The sequence below is a fragment of the Musca autumnalis genome, unplaced genomic scaffold (assembly GCF_047663935.1).
Source record: "Musca autumnalis isolate F117 unplaced genomic scaffold, ASM4766393v1 scaffold_5, whole genome shotgun sequence".
Lineage (NCBI taxonomy): Eukaryota > Metazoa > Arthropoda > Insecta > Diptera > Muscidae > Musca > Musca autumnalis.
The window spans coordinates 171,893,545-171,912,711 of NW_027412088.1; the positions used below are offsets into that span (position 1 = coordinate 171,893,545).

General features: G+C 34.5%; 1 protein-coding gene across 1 annotated transcript in view; it reads left to right on the top strand.

Annotated features, from left to right (window-relative positions):
- The window catches only part of pyr (pyramus), a 68,715-nt gene extending 50,808 nt beyond the window's left edge, over positions 1–17,907 (top strand). The window contains exons 3-5 of the mRNA XM_073955747.1: positions 2,529–2,661; positions 12,572–12,687; positions 15,199–17,907. Coding sequence (XP_073811848.1) covers positions 2,529–2,661; positions 12,572–12,687; positions 15,199–17,907 — 2,958 coding nt within the window. The remainder of the gene's footprint in view (positions 1–2,528; positions 2,662–12,571; positions 12,688–15,198) is intronic.
- The last annotated feature ends 1,260 nt before the right edge of the window (positions 17,908–19,167 follow it).

Below are 19,167 nucleotides of genomic sequence, written 5' to 3' on the forward strand. Positions count from 1 at the left end.
TTTTCGTACTATTGAATCATTATCACTAAAAGGTCTTCACTTAAATCTATGCCTCAATAGTTTATCCACCGAGCTACATAAATTCTCACAGATATTGCTGGATTCCATTGCCTTTTTTCTTTCTAATATTAATCGATAAAACGTCTCAACTCAACTTGGTACCTGACTCAATTACTTGATCAATAACTGATGAGAATTATCGCTGGGTCTAATGGATTTCATTGATTTCTTCCATTCATATTTCCTATTAGCAAACCCTATAAAAACAAGCACTTAAAGAAGCTAAGGAAATGGAAAAGGAGAGAGAAAGAGATAGGGAAGAAGTTCTTGAAATCGAAAGAAAATTTTATTTTAAATAACTGAAGTTCCATTTGAAACAAATTAGAGTTGTTTGGATGAAAAACGTTGCTTAAAAACCTGTCAATGTAAACCTAGCCTTATACAAACAGCTGTTTATAGAAGAAGCATATGAAAATGTAGGCAAATTTAGCATGAACTTTAATTTAAAACTATATTTCACTCAAACTGTTCCAAGCTTTTCTAGCTGACTTACATAATTTTATGTATTAAAATTGATGTCATTTCCTCCCGCTTTTTCTCTCGGCTGGAGTTCTTCGAAAATCATCAGCCAAAGATTCTAATGGAGAATTACGGCGTTAAGCGAAACTAAAAATTTATTGTCTCTATTAAAAAAAAAAATCATCCCATTCTTTCCTATAAATTCCCCCAAAAATGTCTTTTCCTCCCATTAAAAAGAACGTAATATTTTTGCTTTGATCATTTGCAATTGCTCTCAAGTATATCCTTTCTAAAACACATAAAGCAAATGACATTTCCTTTTTGCGCCCTTTCCCTTTGAATGAAGTTCGTTTATACAGATTTCCTTTCTTTCTCTCTCACTGTTTGATGCTTGCTTGAATGACGGTAACCCAAAACGCCACATGTGTCCCCATAATATCGCCCCATCAACCCAGCGAGCAAGCAGGCCGGCAGCCACCTAATTTTTGTGCCGCCGCCTTACCCAAGTTTATAATCCTTGCCACAGACAGTTTGTCTATTAATATCCACCCACCTCCAACCAACCTCCTAATATGTAATCTCTCAAGACATTGCTTGGATTCAATATTTTTTGCGTCACAGACGACTATAAGACCACGATGACTGTGGTCAGAAAAAAGGAAGAAGAAGCTTGAAAAAAATATGACTGAAACACATTCATATGCGGTATGGAAACGGAATATGTTAAAGGAGAAGAAGCAAAAAAAGGCAAAAGAGACAAACAACGGTAATAATAATGACATTTGTGTGGTCAGAATAGCGTTAATATGGCTTGGGCCAAATCAGGGCAGACTTTAAGTACCCATACACTCACTAAACCACACACTTGTGAACAGTTGTTGGGAAATGAAATGGCGCAGAAAGGTAAAAACTGAGAAATGAAGGCTTTGGAAGGAAAAATAAATAAATTCATGACAAAAAATCGAGAAATTCTGCCAAAGTATTTTGGTTTGTAACATTTATGTTTCGGATCCAGCAACCCAACCAATCATTCCAAATGATTTTGATATTATTACGAAATGTTACTAAATGCTGCCTTTTTTCACAAAAGTTCAGTAAATGAGAGTGAAGTGAGAGAACAATTTTGACAGTTGTCTGCTGAGAAATTGCTAAAAGTTGCTAAAAGAATTTTTCCCAGCAACATTTAGCAAGTTCGATCAGCTGTTTTTTAATCATCTGCTAATGGTCAGCTGCTCAATGTTTATCTAATCTAGGAATCCCTACTAACTAGCAGCTGTTTGGCACTTAATAATAGCGGATTTACATCAAGCCCAATCATTCGAAATAATTGATCTATTCCAGAATTTTATTATTAATGAACAACGCATCGTTGGAAGTCAATTCCATTGAATATCTATCAAATAAAGGATGTACCTTCCCAAAACCCATGATTTAGGGGCAGCTCGAACTAGATTTAATTGCTTATGCTGCATTTACATCAAACGGATTTTAATAGAATGTCGTTAAACGGCTATAACCAAATCTTAAACCAAACCCAGTTCATAAAATCCACAAATTTGCTCTAGCATGACTCTCTCATGTTTCCAAAATTTGTCTACTCATATTTTTCATTCATGCCCACCAAAAACAAACGTGATAATTGTCCATATCAGCATTTTATTTTTTTAACTTTATAGTAACTCAATATGCCGCTGCAATAAATTGCAGACAAATGGTCAGCAGAAAAAAAGTATTTTTCATTTTTGTCATAGACATTGTTGTCAGTTTGGTTTTGGAGGGAAATTTGATATTGATACTGATTTCTTGCCGTTGTTTTTATAAATGTTTACATTAAATTTAATTTTTTGGGCGTAGATCGCGCCACAAACATTAACAATTAATTTTCCAAAAAAAACAACATTAATACTTAATTTATATATCTATAGTTCCAGTACCTACATATATTCTTTGTTGTTATTGATTTTTCATCCACCCATTTTTCTTTTTCTTTTTTTCCAATTTCTTTGTAGGTAATGTTTGCCTTTGCAACAACAGCATGTTCAAAGAAAACAAACGATTATGTGATAATGTTAAAAAATCACGAGAGGGCATTACATATAAATGCCGCCGGCAAAGTGACAGCAACAGATATATCATTAGCACGTAAGTATATGATTTACACCACATACACGCATACACATACATATTAACATATAAGAAAAAAAAAAAAAAATAAAGCATTATAAAGTAATGAACAATAACAACAATGTGTAAGGAAAACAATTGTGAACACACCCAATGTAAAGAAGTGGCCATAAACTACCATAATTCCCTCATTAGCAAACCCTATAAAAATAAGCACTTAAGGAAGCTAAGGAAACGGAAAAGGAGAGAGAAAGAGATAGGGAAGAAGTTCTTGAAATCGAAAGAAAATTTTATTTTAAATTACTAAAGTTCCATTTGAAACAAATTAGAGTTGTTTTGATGAAAAACTTTGCTTAAAAACCTGTCAATGTAAACCTAGCCTTATACAAATAGCTGTTCATAAAAGAAGCATATGAAAATGTAGGCAAATTTAGCATAAACTTTAATTTAAAACCAGCAAATATTCATGAATAAAAATATTTGCAGCAATTTGGTTAATACAATCAGCTATTAATAGAAGAAGCATAAGAAAATGTACGCAAAATTGACATACAACTTAAGTTAAAACAACACACATTACTAAAAATGTCTCTTTAAAAAGCATTCATTAAAAGTGGTTTAATGTAAACGTAATGTTATACAATCAGCTGTTCACAAGATAAGAAAAAGTATGTCAGAAACTTAAGGCCAGAACTGAATCAAATGTCGCTTGCTTCCCCAAGTGTCAAATTATAAAGGAATGCCAGAGCCTCTTTGCAAATCCGCCTGCGTTCTCCTTTAGGAGGCTCTGGCATTCCTTTATAATTTGACATTTGGGAAGCAAGCAAAGCAAGCGACGATTGATTCTTTTCGGGCCTTTAAAGTAAAAAAAGGTATGTTCGTTTACGCAATAATTTAAACAAGTTCAGTAACATCGTGTAAACGACTATGGCCTTTTGCATTGTTCTGTAGAGTAAACGAACAACATCCAGTAAAAAATTGTACGAATTTTGAGTAAGCGAACACACATATACCCATAATTAATATTTCGCTTTGGAAAATTCTTATTAACAAATTACTGTCTACCATCTCTCTCTTCTTTTGAAGAGCATAACAACAAAATACAAGCACTAAACTCCTCACTAAATCCCTTTTTATTTGCCCATGACTACAGAGTTCCCACTTAAGGGCCTACTCAATTTACAAGGTGTGATTAACACCTCGTAAAGAAGAAGATCCTGTAAAAAGGGTTTTATATGGTAAATCACGATCATCATCATGATCGTTATGTTTGGCAATTTAAACACATCAACATTTTTTCTTTTGATTACCCACAGTAAATATCAGAAAAAGACACTCACACTTACTTTTACACCTTTTAAATAAATAACAAGAAAAGGAAAACAATTAAATGATGAGGCGTCAAAGGTGTTGGCGGTGGCGGCGGCATTTCGACAAAGGAAACACAACAATGAGTTTACACTTACTCTTCAAACAAGCATGCATGCATGCATGTTTGGTAAATATGGCCATTGTTTTTCTCTTGTATTTGCATACAAGCAAATGGATTTAGTGGGTAAATAAATGAGTGAAAAAGGGCTTGATCTCTCTTTATCTACTGGCTTACTGCAATATCACTACCTGTGTTTGGTAGACGTAAAAATATTTTTTTTGTAAAACTCTTTAGAGAAGCCAAAATTGAATCAGAACGCCATAACTTTTTCTGCTTTAACATTTCAGCAGATGACTTAAGAATCCAAATATTTTGTAATGTGTCAATCTTTGGTTGGAAAGCTCTCAACATGCACATCGAATATTGAGGTCTTTTTAAAGGTTGGAACTTCCCAATACATGGATATGCAATGTTGAGATCTTTCTAAAGGTTGGAACACAGCAAATTGATTGGATTCCTCTAAATATTACTTTATTTAATTATTTTGAATGCCAATTCTATAACTTTAAATGCAAATATATCAAAATTAAAAAAGAAAACGATGCAATCTCGGTCAATCTACGAGTCCTAGAGGTTGCTCTTCATTCTTGTCTATGCCAGCATGAGAGATTTTCAAATTATTAAAGTGTGTTTGCTTTTACAGATACCTCTCTAGAAAGCCCAATACATGGATATGCAATGTTGAGGTCTTTCTAAAGGTTGGGACACAATAAATTGATTGGATTCCCCTAAATCGTTCTATCCTTAATTATTTTGCATGCCAATTCTATAACTTTAAATGCAAATATGTCAAAATGAAAAAAGAAAACGATGCAACCTCGATCAACCTAAGAATCCTAGAGGTAGCTTTTCATTCTTGTCTATGGCTGCATGAGAGTTTTTCAAATTATTAATTGATGTTTGCTTTTACAGAAACCTCTCTAATAGAGACTTTTAAAGAATATTGGCATTTTCGGCCTTTCACTTTAATAAAAGTTCGTTTTAATAACAAATCAATATTTGCATATCATGCTTACTTTTTTCCTCGATCCTTATCACAGAGGAATTTTTGTGGCAAAAATAAATCACTTCACTCTACCACCCTATCATTATTATTTTAGACAAAAATTTAAAATCCTCCAAAAAAAGAAATCTTTACCACTCCAAAAGATAATGAAAATATTTGTTTGGCAGCTATATTTATATTTCATTCAATATTTTTTCGATTTCATTTGTTTTATCTTGTATACGACAATTAATAATAGAAAATCACTTGTTTATATATGTTTACACGATGAAACTGCTTATTTCTTTTTATGAGGAGAGACATGCCTTTATTGTGCCACCAAATGACGTCAAATGATCGGTCAACTGTCCAAAGAGTGGCCAAAATCAAAAGCACACCATAAAACCCATAGACGTCATCAATGTCACGCTGCAAAGCTATTTCTGGTACTTTTAATGTGTGTATGTTACCATAGTAGTATTTAGATTAGGTTAGCGACAAATATGGATTTTGTTTTCCATTAGGGAATTTTGAATGTTTTGAAACAAAAACAAATGTTATTGATTTACGGTAGAGATTTAATGTGGTGGCGCTTTATTGTTTTTTGACATAAGATGAAATATAAGGGATTGGAATTTGAAAAGGTAAGAAGTTTATTTATTGGTTGTGGTATGGCGAAAATTTTCCAAGGTTTGGTAGAAGGGTTGCACGAGTTTTCAATTGGCCCAGATATGGGTTAATTCGGTCACAGGGGCGGACAATCAAGAAGAGTGGATAATTTTAAGAATGGAAAACAAGGTCAAAGAAATTGGAACTGATGAAAGGAAAATTGTGGTTAAATTATTGAAAGATGGAAAAAGCTATCAAAATTAAAGATAGAGTGGTAAATACCTATAAAGTATTCGGAATTTTTACATCAAAGTCCAGATCTGGACCAAAAATATTATCAGAACTGAAGGTGCGTAATCAGCCTGTTAGTTTTCTCACTAGGAATTCTTCGACTTTTTTGGCCCAAAACTAAAAATGTCTCCTAAAATTCGACTTTTTGATAACCGCAGAAAAGTAAAGTAGACCTTGAAAGCATTGCAACTAGATTTAATCTAGGAATTTAAAGGGCAAACTGCCGTTTCTCCTCATTAAAAAGTGTCTCCTAAAAGTTGAAAACTTTCTGAATATAGCATCGGAAAAAATTCTAACAAGTGGACAGGGAAGTCTCAAATACTTTAGGGATTCCTGGTTTACGAACTCAAATTGGTAATTGTCACGTCTTGTCTTTCAAAAAATCTGCTTAAAACGCCATAAATACCTTTGAGATGCTAACCGGAAACCTATCTGGCCCCACATAATTCATATTTCCACATGAGTACCAACGAAAGCAAGCCAACCTGGCAAAATTTACGTTGGAATTCAAGGAGCTTCTGGCCGGTATTTTCAGTAAAAACATGACCCTTAAAAGGGAACATTTTTGTTGCTGATACTAGCGACAAACTTTTAAGAAAAGAAAAACCAATCATTCGTGGTATTTTCAACGAAAAATTTCTTCAAAACTTTGTAGTAAATTTTTCAATTATTTTTCGTGTTCTGCTCGCTAAAAAATTCCACTTCAAAAATTTGTCCACGTTGTCCACATGTTTTGCTCGTGCTTTTCTCTAGACTCCCTGGGAGCTGGCCAACTCATACGCCGCCAAGACATTTGGCCCCCTATTTAAGTAGCGTAAGGCCCATAAGTGGGAAAAGGATTAAATATTATGAAAGTTGCATGTAATTGATTACCTTTTTTTGTGGGCTTTGCTTTGCTATTATCGTATGGTTTTTTTTCGATATAAATTTAGCCCTAGCCACTCCAAAAATAACAAAACAATAAATCCCTCGAGGAATTACGTGGATCTTCCTTTATTTTGGAGAACGAAATTGGCAAGAAATGTTTAATTTTAAACACTACGCAATACTATGGCGTTTCTTGTTTCGTTTTTTTTTTTGGATGGGGCGTCACTAAGCTGCTGATGTTTTAACTGACGGCGTTGCAGTTTGTTGTCGTCTGGCTCCCCCACTACATACATACATTGTTGTGTTGTGTCGTCGTTGTCGTTTGATTTCCATGGAATTTTATCAAAAATAAAAATTTTAATGGGCTCTTTATCGTGAAGAGTTATAACATATGTAGCGAAATTGTTGCTATTCTAGCTGGGCTGGCTGGCTGGTATTTGGCGATTTCATTGTTTGAGGTTATTGTTATTATTTTCAATACTAATAATAATATTATTATTATTGTTATTATGTTTGTATGCGTGTTTCTTATTTATTATTATTAATTTTAAACACAAAAGTTTTGTTTGAAGTCAATTTATGAATAGCTTTATTTTGGCACATACCTGTGGCAATATTTATGACCATAACAACGTCAATCGCAAACGGAACAAAAATGTGGCAGCCTGGCATCAGCCATAGCCATAATTTTTCAAGTGCTGTTCCCACAGTAACTGAAATTCCATATATGTGAAATTTATGTTTCTTGTGTTTTGATTGATTTAACTACTGCAGACAATCACCTGTTAAGAAGCATAACACCTGACTGCCAGCGTGCCTACCTGCCTGCTTGCTGATCGCAATTATCATTTGAAGATAGAACTTGCGTAGGAAGTCTTTTGTGGCTTTCTTATCTATGGAATTTGAAATAAGTAGTTTTTATTTTTAACTTCTATTTTTTGTTATAGGCAGGCCAAAGATATGCTTACTGATATCCACGGTTTCGATTTAAATTTATTTGAAGAGGTATGTCAAAATTGAAACAGAAATGATGGATTATTGATAGATGGCCCTAGCAACATTCCTAAATTCCTTGCGAAGTAATAAATTTGTTTGCAAATTATTGCCATGGAATGTCAATGCCATCTAATGATTTTCATTCATACCACTGCTTCGAAATAAATTGTTGATTTGGTGGGGTTTGGAGATAAAGAGAAGGGGAGAGGTAATATTTTTTTATTTTTTATAGGGAAGTCAAGGAGAAATTGGGTCATTTGAAGTGGAAGAAGGTAATGTTTCAAGAGAAACTTGATATACATTTTTAGAGCGATGTTCAATAATAAACTTTTGGAATCTTTAATATGACTTCCAGGTGACAATGAAGATGAAACTGATGCTGTAAAAGATTGCATAAAAAATATTATTCCTCTTTTAGATTTACTTCAATATGAATATCCGTTTGAGCGAGAAAGAAATGAGAAAAAAAATAATGGAATTTGTAGAGTGTGTCTACAATTCGCAATTCTAATATTTTGTAAATGTCGTTACTATCTATTATTTCCGATTTGTAAGAATTTGAAAATCGTCATTTAACACATTTAAATACCCATGACATTATAGAATTTTTTGAAGAATTTAAACTTCGCATTCCAAATAGAACAATTAAAAATGTGTTCCACATGAACATGAGACAGGATACAATTTTAAAATTAAAGAAATCATTTGAGCTATTCTAATATTTTGCAAATGTCGTTACAATCTATTATTTTCGATTTGTAAGAATTTGAAAATCGTCCTTTAAGACATTTAAATAGCCATGACATTATAGAATTTTTTTTTTTTAAGAATTTAAACTTCGCATTCCTAATAGAAAACTAAAAATTTGTTCCACATGAAAATGAGACAGGGTGCAATTTTAAAATTAAAGAAATCATTTGAGCAATTCTAATATTTTGTAAATGTCGTTACGATCTATTATTTTCGATTTGTAAGAATTTGAAAATCGTCCTTTAGGACATTTAAATACCCATGACATTTTATAATTTTTTTGAAGAATTAAACTTCGCATTCCGAATAGAACAATTAAACATTTGTTCCACATGAAAATCAGACAGGATGCAATTTTAAAATTAAAGAAATCTTATTAGCATGACTTTTTTTTTGAGTAGAAAGAGATTTTTCAAATGAGTTAGAGTCGATTTTTCAAAAGAGATAATTTTATTAACCTTTGGCAAATGTTAATATGAAGCCTAGAAGGCAACATCTAGACCTTGGATTAATTTAAATAGATTATTAATTTATACCCTGTAATGCCTTGGCAAACTTTAAGCATATTCATTATTTATTATTGTTGTTATTTATTTTTTGCTCCGCTTCATTTCTGACAAAAGAATAAACATAAAAGGGTAACATAGTTCGACATTTGCTCCTATACATGGATATGCAATGTTGAGGTCTTTCTAAAGGTTGGAACACAGCAAATTGATTGGATTCCTCTAAATCTTTCTCTGTTGTAAGTATTTTATTTATTCTTATTTGCTGCCGACAGTAAAATGAAGAGACACACTTCTTCTTGTGCGCGAATGCCTGGGGTTGCTACCTGCGTTGTTGTTGTTGCTAACATTCTTCTTGTGGGGACTGGTATTCTTTTGCGTATTGGAATTTCTGCTCTTATTGTTGCTACTATACTATATGCCATAAACGCCTGATTGGAAAAATCTTCTTTCCTAATTACGTGTGATGATTTTCGCCTTTCGGTTTCTTCAGCCAATTTTATCTTTAACGCACACAGCGTAGGTAAATCATCACGTGACTCCAGCGCAACAACCAAATTCTCGAAGGACTCTGGCAAACTGGCGAGAATCATTATTTCCAGCAGGTCTTCAGCTAACTCGATACTTCAGCCAGCTTATCCACGACGGACGTGAATTCGCACAGATACTGCTGGATTTCGTCGCCTTCTTCCATCTTCATATCTGCTCAGTATCTGCTTGAACAGTGAGACCTTTCTCACTGGCCCTTTCGGTCGATGCACTTCTCTCAAACTGTCCCAAGCTTCTTTGGCCGACTTACAGCTCTTTATATACGAAAGCTGGACAGGAGTGACACTGAGTATTATTGTTGCCATGGCCTTCTCATCGCGCTTCTTCCAGGATACATTTCTCTCTGCAGTATCCTCTTCTGAAATCACATCCCAAAGATCTTGCTGTATCAACACTGATTTCATCTGCAGGTTCCACGACTCGTAATTTTCTTCTGTCAATTTCTCAATGCTGTATATTGTCGTCATCTTGGCTTTCTTCTTTACCGACACACGATAGAATTAAACTGACACACAGTTAACGTTGCACTCAATGTGCTCCTTTTTGTTGGCCACTATTAATCACACAGATTGATCTTCTTTATTTACAACACTTCCAATACGTTTATCAAATTCGTTGTTCCTTTGGCTGATCCTGGTCACTATCAATTCACTTTTCCAATACGACTGTTCAATTTCGTTTTCCTTAGCGTTGTCCTTTCGAGTATCCTGGGCCCATAACCTGTTGTAAGTATTTTATTTACTCTCAATAAAGCTGTCAACCAGTAAAGAAGTGCGTGTTTCATTTATTTCGGCAACCAATAAAATATCAAAAATCTACAACATTCCCTCCTTAATAATTTTGCATGCCAATTCTATAACTTTAAATGCAAATATGTCAAAATGAAAAAAGAAAACGATGCAACCTCGGTCAATCTAAAAATTGTAGAGGTAACTTTAGTTGCTCTTCATTCATGGCTATATCAGCATGAGAGATTTTTAAATTATTATGTTTGCTTTTACGAAAACTTCTCTAATAGAGATTTTAAAAGAATGTTGGCTTCTTTGGCCGCTCGTTTTAATAACAAATCTCTTCGCAATATTTGCATATCATGCTTACTTTTTTCCTCGATCCTTGTAACATTTGCTCCACCTTTTTTATTCTTTTATCAGAAATGAAGTAGAGCAAGAAAGTCAGCTGCTTGTGTACCGAGACATTGAAAGCCTGGCCAACGGCCGTAACTCATTCTTTGCATAAGTCCCGGGCCCTTTAATGTTGGGACACATAAAGCGATTGGCTTTCGAGTGACTCAGTGCATTCAAGCTATTTGTCTAGTATGGTATGCCAGCTTCGACATTTGCTCCTATACATGGATATGCAATGTTGAGGTCTTTCTAAAGGTTGGAACACAGCAAATTGATTGGATTCCTCTAAATCTTTCTCTCCTTAATAATTTTGCATGCCAATTCTATAACTTTAAATGCAAATATGTCAAAATGAAAAAATAAATCGATGCACCCTCGGCCAATCTAATAATTCTAGAGGTAACGTTAGTTGCTCTTCATTCTTGGCTATATCAGCATGAGAGATTTTTAAATTATTATGTTTGCTTTTACGAAAACTTCTCTAATAGAGATTTTAAAAGAATGTTGGCTTCTTTGGCCTCTTGTTTTAATAATAAATCTCTTCGCAATATTTGCATATCGTGCTTACTTTTTTCCTCGATTCTTGTCACATTTGCTCCACCTTTTCTTATTCTTTTATCAAAAATGAAGTAGAGCAAGAAAGTCAGCTGCTTTTGCACCGAAGATATTAAAATCCTGGCCAACGGCCGTTCCTCATTCTTTGCATAAGTACCGGGCCCTTTAAAAGCGATTGGTTTTCGACTGACTCAGTGCAATCAAGCTATTTGTCTAGTATGTATGCCACCATTTATTTTTTCAGTGTTAGTTGAATCCGTGTTGAATTATTTAAATGTTTTGGTTAGTAGATTACGTTTTGATGCAACAAATATCACACGTACGTGTTGTTGCTAAACTTATTCTAGCATTTTTATTTCAAATTCTTTTTGCCTTGCGCACATTTTGGGTTTGGCAAAGAAGAACACGTTTTAACATATTTTGAAGGCAAAATTAAAATACTTTAATAATCGTTACTCTCTAGACGTCGATTAAGAATAATCGATTATCCGGATTATCGCACAATTAATAGTCGTCTACAGTTTTTGCACATTTTACGACTAATAAACGATTAACCGAAATTGACTATACTTATCCCTAATCGTCGGGGCATTTTATAAAGAATATTTTTACAGCACCAACAACAGAATACTATGAGTTAAAATTTCCAAATGTTTCCCGAAGATATAACCCATAATAAAAAGTTTTGTGAGGGAAAATAACTCAGACTCCATAATCGCTTTCCAACTTCACTAAACTTTTATATTCAAGAGATTTTCGAGAAATCGACTTTACTTATCCCCAAACTTCGGGGCATTTTATAAACAATATTTTTACAGCATCAACAACAAAATGCTGTGAGTTAAAATTTCCAAAGGTTTGCCGAAGATATAACCCATAATAAAAACTTTTGTGTGGGAAAAATAACTCAGAATCCATCATCGCTTTCCAACTTCACTAATCTTTTATATTCAAGCGATTTTCAGCAGGGTTTGAGGGTAGTTTTAGCTTTAGCATTTCTTAGCGGCTAAATTTACAGATTATAAAAGTTTCTAACTCTTAAATCTACCTTAAACAAAATTAAATCAAGAAATGGCCCTTAATGACAAGAGGAAAAGTATCTCAGAATCCATCATCGCTTTCCAAAGTCACCAACCTATTATTTCCAAGGGGTTATTATCAGTGTTTGAAATAAGTTATGACATTTCTTATAAAATATTCAATTTTTTAAATCTGTTTTAAACTTATTGTAAATTAATTTCATATTATTTTATTTTCCTTTCAGAATTCTTCACCATGGAAAGTGTTACCGATGCCTTAAGCGAAACATTCCGAATTGCTTTATACGTAAAAGAAGTCGGGCGTTATTTATGCTTCAGAAAAGGAAAATTGGTTGGAATGGTAAGTTTCTTTTACTTTAACGTATGCTCTAGAATAGTTATCTTTCATAAAATTCCGAAAAATTTAGGCAATTATGCGGGATAGGCAGTAATGCCATATTTTGAACTCAATCTTATAAAAAACTCAATCCTATAAAAAAGATGAAGTCAATCTTATAAAAAAGATTAAACGGGAAAGGCAGTTAGGCGAACATGTAGATAACCGGGAAGAGTGCAGAAAAATTTTTAAATAATACAAGTAATTTTCATGAAATGAATGTACAGTTATATTTAGATTGGAAATATCTAATCAATTACTTTCATCGAACTCCTGCTTGGGCGCCAAAATAAAGAAAATGTACAATTTTAAAAAATTCCTGATTGGGCTCCAAAAAGTTACCATATTTCTTAAGAGCCTGCTATTTAAAGGATAACGTATAGTCATTTACGACCTTAAAGCGAGTGTGTCTTGAAAATTATTTTTTAGGAGCCAAAATTGGATCATAATTAGAAATAACTCAAGTTTTGGGGTATTTGGTTACTCCAAATAAGCGAATATATTTGGGCGCCAGTTGAAAAAGTTCCCCAGCCCTTAGTTTTCTTTAATTCCACTCTACTTAGCTGCTTTAAATAGGAAATATCTAATAAATTCACTTCCGTTGAACTCCTGCTTGGGCGCCAAAATAAAAAATCTAACAAATTCGATCATAATTAGAAATAACTCAAGTTTTGGGGTATTTGGTTGGCGAATATATTCACCTAAAAGGGCATTTATCAATGCATGACCTCTTAAAGGGGTTCTCTATTTCTAGACGCCGCTATTAAGGGGTCTATTATCTAGAGATGACCCTTTAAAAGGGACTTCTGTCAATTGGCGATCCTAGGGATGGGTAATGGAAAGCAATAATCGATTTTTCAAGTTTTCGATTTTAGTATAAAATTAAAAATGCGATTTTTCGGTTTGGCGATTATTTCAATTGTCTTAAAACTCTACTTCGACTTTTTCATAACCTCAGAAAATCGATTATAATTGACTATTCGTCGATTTTCGAGGTTTCTTTTGAAACTGTAAAACCTCCAAGTCAACAATCTATAGGCAAACTCGAAAATCGATCACAAAATAATCGATTATGCGATTTTCCTACCAGCAAAAATTCGACTAAGATTTTTATATTTTTGACTGCAAAAACCCGATTAATCGAAAGTCGACTTACCTATCCCTAGGCGATCCCTTAAAGGGCTTTTCTATCAATAAAATCGGCCTTTTAGGGTTCTACTATCAATAAACGTCCCTTAAACGGATCTTCTATCAATAGACTGACCCTAAATTAGTCTACGATTTAGAGACAGTCCCATAAAGGGGCCTTCTATATATAGACGGTCCTTGAAGAAGTCATTAATATAGAGATGGTCCCTTAAAAGGATCTTCTATCTCGTGACGGGTACTAAAAGGGTTCTTCTATCAATATAGGAACCTTTAAAGGGGTTTTTTTTATTAATATATGCCGCTATTAAGGGGTCTTTTATAAATAAACGTTCCTTTAAGGAGACTTCTATCAGTAGATGGCCCCTTTAAGGGGTTTTCTTTGAATAGACGCTCAGTTTAAGGGGTCTTCTTTCGAAAAACATCTTCTTATAGGTGTCATCTAACAATAGAAGAAGGCCAAAAAATAGTTATTCAGTAAATTTTCTAATTTCAAATATCTGGCTTATGAAACCCATGTTGGGCGCCAATTAAGGACAATTCCAATTTTGAAGGATTTAGTTGCAATATTCTTCCAAAGGCCGAATATAATTGGGCGCCAATTAGAAAAGATAAGTCTTATTAAGACTGTAATGTGTTGGGCTCTCTTTGAGGCTTAAAGCCTCCGTTTTTTCTTTGTCTTATGTGGGCTTTCATTGAACTCCTGCTTGGGCGCCAAAATAAAAAATTACCGTATTTGGTAAGAGCCGATCTACAATAACTACTTTCATTCTTTTGAATAAGTCTTATATTTATTTATTTAATTTCAAATATCTTATGGCTTATGAAGCATCTGTTGGGCGCCAATTAGAGGCAATTCCAATATTTCTTTCTAATAGTCGAGCATAGTTTGGCGCCAATTACAAAAGCTACATATTTTTAAGGCTGTAATGTGTTGGCTTCTATTAAGGGCTTGAAGTCTCCATTTTTTCTATGTCTTTCCAATTTTCCTGCTGGGGCGCCAAAATAAAAAATTACCACATTTGGTAAGAGTCGATCTTCAAAAGAATAAAAGTAGTTATTGTAAGTCTTTATTTATTTAATTTCAAATATCTTATGGCTTATGAAACCTCTGTTGGGCTCCAATTAGAGGCAATTCCAATATTTTTTTCTAATGGTCGAACATAGTTTGGCGCAAATTACAAAAGCTACATCTTTTTAAGGCTGTAATGTGTTGGCTTCTATTAAGGGCTTGAAGTCTCCATTTTTTCTATGTCTCCTCGTTTTTGTTGGTTTTTCTATTACTAACGCCCACTTTTCCCTTCTTTCTTTCTTCCATTTTTATTACAGAAACATCTCGGACCCGATTGTCATTTCATCGAAAAAATGGATCATGGCTATTTCCTCTATGCTAATGCTTACAATCCTGAGTGGCGTGTGGGTTTCACCAGGGGCCTAAAACCGGTGGGGCCACGTCATTTGAAGCGACCACAAACTATGCGGCGGGCTTGCTTTTTATTTGTTAAAATTAATGCTGAGCATTTTGATCGGGATATGTTTACTACTACAACAACAACTACTACTACAACGACGACAACAACAACAGTGGCACCTAGCATAAAATCAGGTAGTCATAGCAGAATGTGGGATTATGGTCTGGAAGAGTATGAAGAAAGAATGCGTCGTAAAAATGCCAGAATGAATGAGAGAAATCTTAGAAGGGAACATGAGGAACATTCAGGTGAATCAAGTGGTGGCGGGGGTGGCCATAGGCACAGAAATGGTAAGCAACATCAACGAGGTGTTGGAAATTCACCACAGCCAAAAAACTTGATAAGACCTCAGCCAACACAAAAGGCTGGGGAAGAAAGAAGAAAAAAATCGCAACGAGAACAATACATACGCAAAGAACGTTTACACAACCAAAGAAGACGCAAGCAAGTCGACTCACATTATAATCATAATGACCTGCCACCAAATTCACAAAGTAGTCATGGAAGTAGCAGCAGCAGTAGTAGTAGTTCAGCTTCTTCCACGGCCTCGGTGACGGCCACTTCCCTGGCTGCCACTGCTTCCTTGGCACCCTCTGCCTTAAATTTAGTTGCCATGTTGGCTGCCAGCCGCCGTAAAAGGGGCAGAAGAAAGCAGCAGGACAAGGAGGAGGAGGAGGAAGAACAGAATTCCCAAAAGGCCGCCAAAGCCAATAGCGATTTGCAGTTGGTGGCCCAAGACTCTAGCCAAAGTGAGGAATTGTTATATGATTTACCCGCACCCAAAACGGGTAAGAAATCTTTGGCCCAACAACACCATGAGCATAGCTATTATCAAAAGCAAGAGCTCAGCTATGCAGAGCAATTGGAGCAAATGTCCCCAACCGCAGCCAACTTAACACCTGATGAACATACTTTTGTACAGCCACCACCACAGCCACAAACAAACCATAAATACTCAAATAGCAACGCTAAGAAATTCCATAGTCATAATCATAGTAATAATAGCCATAGTCGAAATAGCCGAACTAGCCATAGACAACAAAAACAAAAACAACAAGAACCTAGCCATAGTCTTAGTAGTATTAGTAGTAGCATTAATCTTAATAATAATAATTATTTAAACGAAAATCTAACAGAGCTAACGAAATTAAATACGAATATGAATATAAATGTTAATTTTAATGATAATCATAATTCTGCTAATGCAATATTACCTGCCTTGCCAAAAACTAACTTCAATAACAACAACAAAAACAACAACAGCCACAATAATCAAGAAAAACAACACATAAATTTAATGACTGATTTTCAACAATTACAAACTCCCACACCTGCATCAAAAAAAGATTCTCACCACCACCGCCATCATCAGTCGCATGACGGCGTTAAAAAGTCACTAAGAAGGCGGCAACGTAATAAAAGAGCCGTTAGGTTTTCATCTACAACTAGTCAAGAATTCCAGCCTCAACGCCGTCAAAATGTGCTGAGAGGCTTTGAAAACAAAGAAAATGAAATCTCACCACATCACAGAGAAAATGGTGATGAGTTACATTTTAAGGCAATGAGAGAAGAGAGTGTTGCTGATGTTGATAGTGGTGGTGATGATGATAAAACTCCCCATAGACTTTTAGATAATAATAACAATAATAACAACAACAATAAACATTTAAAAGAGGACAATAATTTTCTTCAACAGCAGAGGCAGCAGCCGTTAGGGTTGCCATTTCAAAGCTTACAGCAACTAAATTACAATAATAATCGAATAAGTTATGAAAATAAAGACGCAGATGACGAATACGAATACGACGACGTTGACAGCGACGAAGACGATGATGTTAGTTCTAAATTCCAAAAACAAAACATTCCAAATGACAACCCCAATAAAAGTCATTCACAGTCTGATGCTAACTATAATCCTATAACTATCAGGTATAATAATGCCAATTATCTAACAGCAACAACAACAACAAAACAAACAACAACTAACAAAAACAACAATAATATTAATAATAATATTATTAATAATAATAATAATTACATTAATGTTAACAAGCATAACAAGAGTTTTAGCGGTATTTTCTCAACTCAACTAAATGTCATTAATAATAGTAGTAGGCAACACCGATATGCCGTCAAAAAGACAAATGTTAATAACAAATTAAACAGGCCTAATGTTAAAATAATTAGTAATAATGTTTTAAATAATGATGACATTGATGTTAATGCAGCTGCAGCTATAACAGCAACAGCTACTGCTTTTCAAACCAGATTTGTGCTTGGCCAAAAAAATATGTATAGACAGCTTCAGCAGCAACAACAACAACAAGTTATTGATAATAAATTTATAACTAACACTAATTTAAATAATAATATTAATAATATTAATGTTCATTATATTTATAATCACAATGAGAATGCTAATGTCGCAGATGAAATCGATGATGACGATGATGATGTTTATGAAAATTTCATAAAAAATGAAAATAAATATGAAAAAATTATAGTACAATACAGATCTGTAGTTAAAATTATTTGGGAAACACAAAAGGAACTAAAAAAGGAATAAAGAGGAGGTAAGTTGGAAGCAAGTATGGTCATAAAGAAGATCTCTTGAGATCTTCTAAAGCCAAATATGGCCTCTAAACGAGTTCCAAAGACAATAGAAGACTTCTAGAGGTTTTCTATAGGTAGAAGAAGGGTTCTGAAGGTATATTATAGCCAAAAGAAGACCTCTGGAGGCTTTGAAAAGACAACAGAAGGCTTCTAAAAGTCTTGCAAAGACAATAGAATACCTCTTGGGGTCTTCTAAAAACAATAGAAGACTGGCTATACCCGAAGAAATCTTCTTTTGTCTTTAGAAGACCTGCAAAGGTCTTCTGTTTTCTTTAATGCCTCAAGGAACCTTCTTTTGCGTTTAGACCTCCAGTGTTCTCACGTTGTATATAGAAGACACCCAAAGGTCTCCTCTTTTCGTAGAGGGCCTCAAAAGGCCTCCTTTTTTAAAAAGACCTCAAAGGTATCGTGATGTTTTTAGAAGAACTCGAAAGGTCTTCTGCGGTCTAAGGAAGACCACAAAATGTCTCTATTTGCCTATAGAGGACCTCAGGCGATATTCATTTGTCTTTGGAAGACCAGAAGAGATGTTCTTTTGTCTTCAGAAGACCTTGAAAGGCCTACTGCTTTCTTTAGAAGACCTCAAGAAACTTTATTTTGTCTTTAGAAGACACCCAAATGTTTCGTGATGTCTGCAAAAAACTGCAGCGTTATCCTGTTGCTCATAGATGACCTCAAGAGGCCTTTTTCTGTCTTAAGAAGACCCCAAATATCTCGTGATGCCTGTGGAAGACCTCCAGAGCTTTTCTGTTGTCTTTAGAAGACCCCATGAGGTCTTCTGTTGTCTAAGGAAGTCGTTCAATGGTCTCCAGTCTTATTTAGAATACGATCTCTTCCTATGTTTTCGTTTGAAGACCATAAAAAGTCTTATTTTATCTGTAAAACATCTCCAGAGATATTCTGCTACTTCTAAGGGCCTCCAGAGGACTTCAGTACTTTGTAAGGAAGAAGACTTTTAATGCCTATAGAAGAACTCAAAAGGCCTTCTATTCTTTGTAGAAGACACCAAGAGGTCTCCTGTCCTTAGAAGACGCCCAAAGGTTTCGTGATGTCTGCAGAAAACCTCCAGAGGCCTCCTGTTGTCTATAGAAGACATCCAAAGGCCTTATGTCGTCAAAAAAATACCTTCAAATGCCTTTTGTTTATAGTGGACCTTATAAGATCTTCTTTTGTCTTTGGAAGACCCCATTTGGTCTTCGTTATTCTTTAGAAA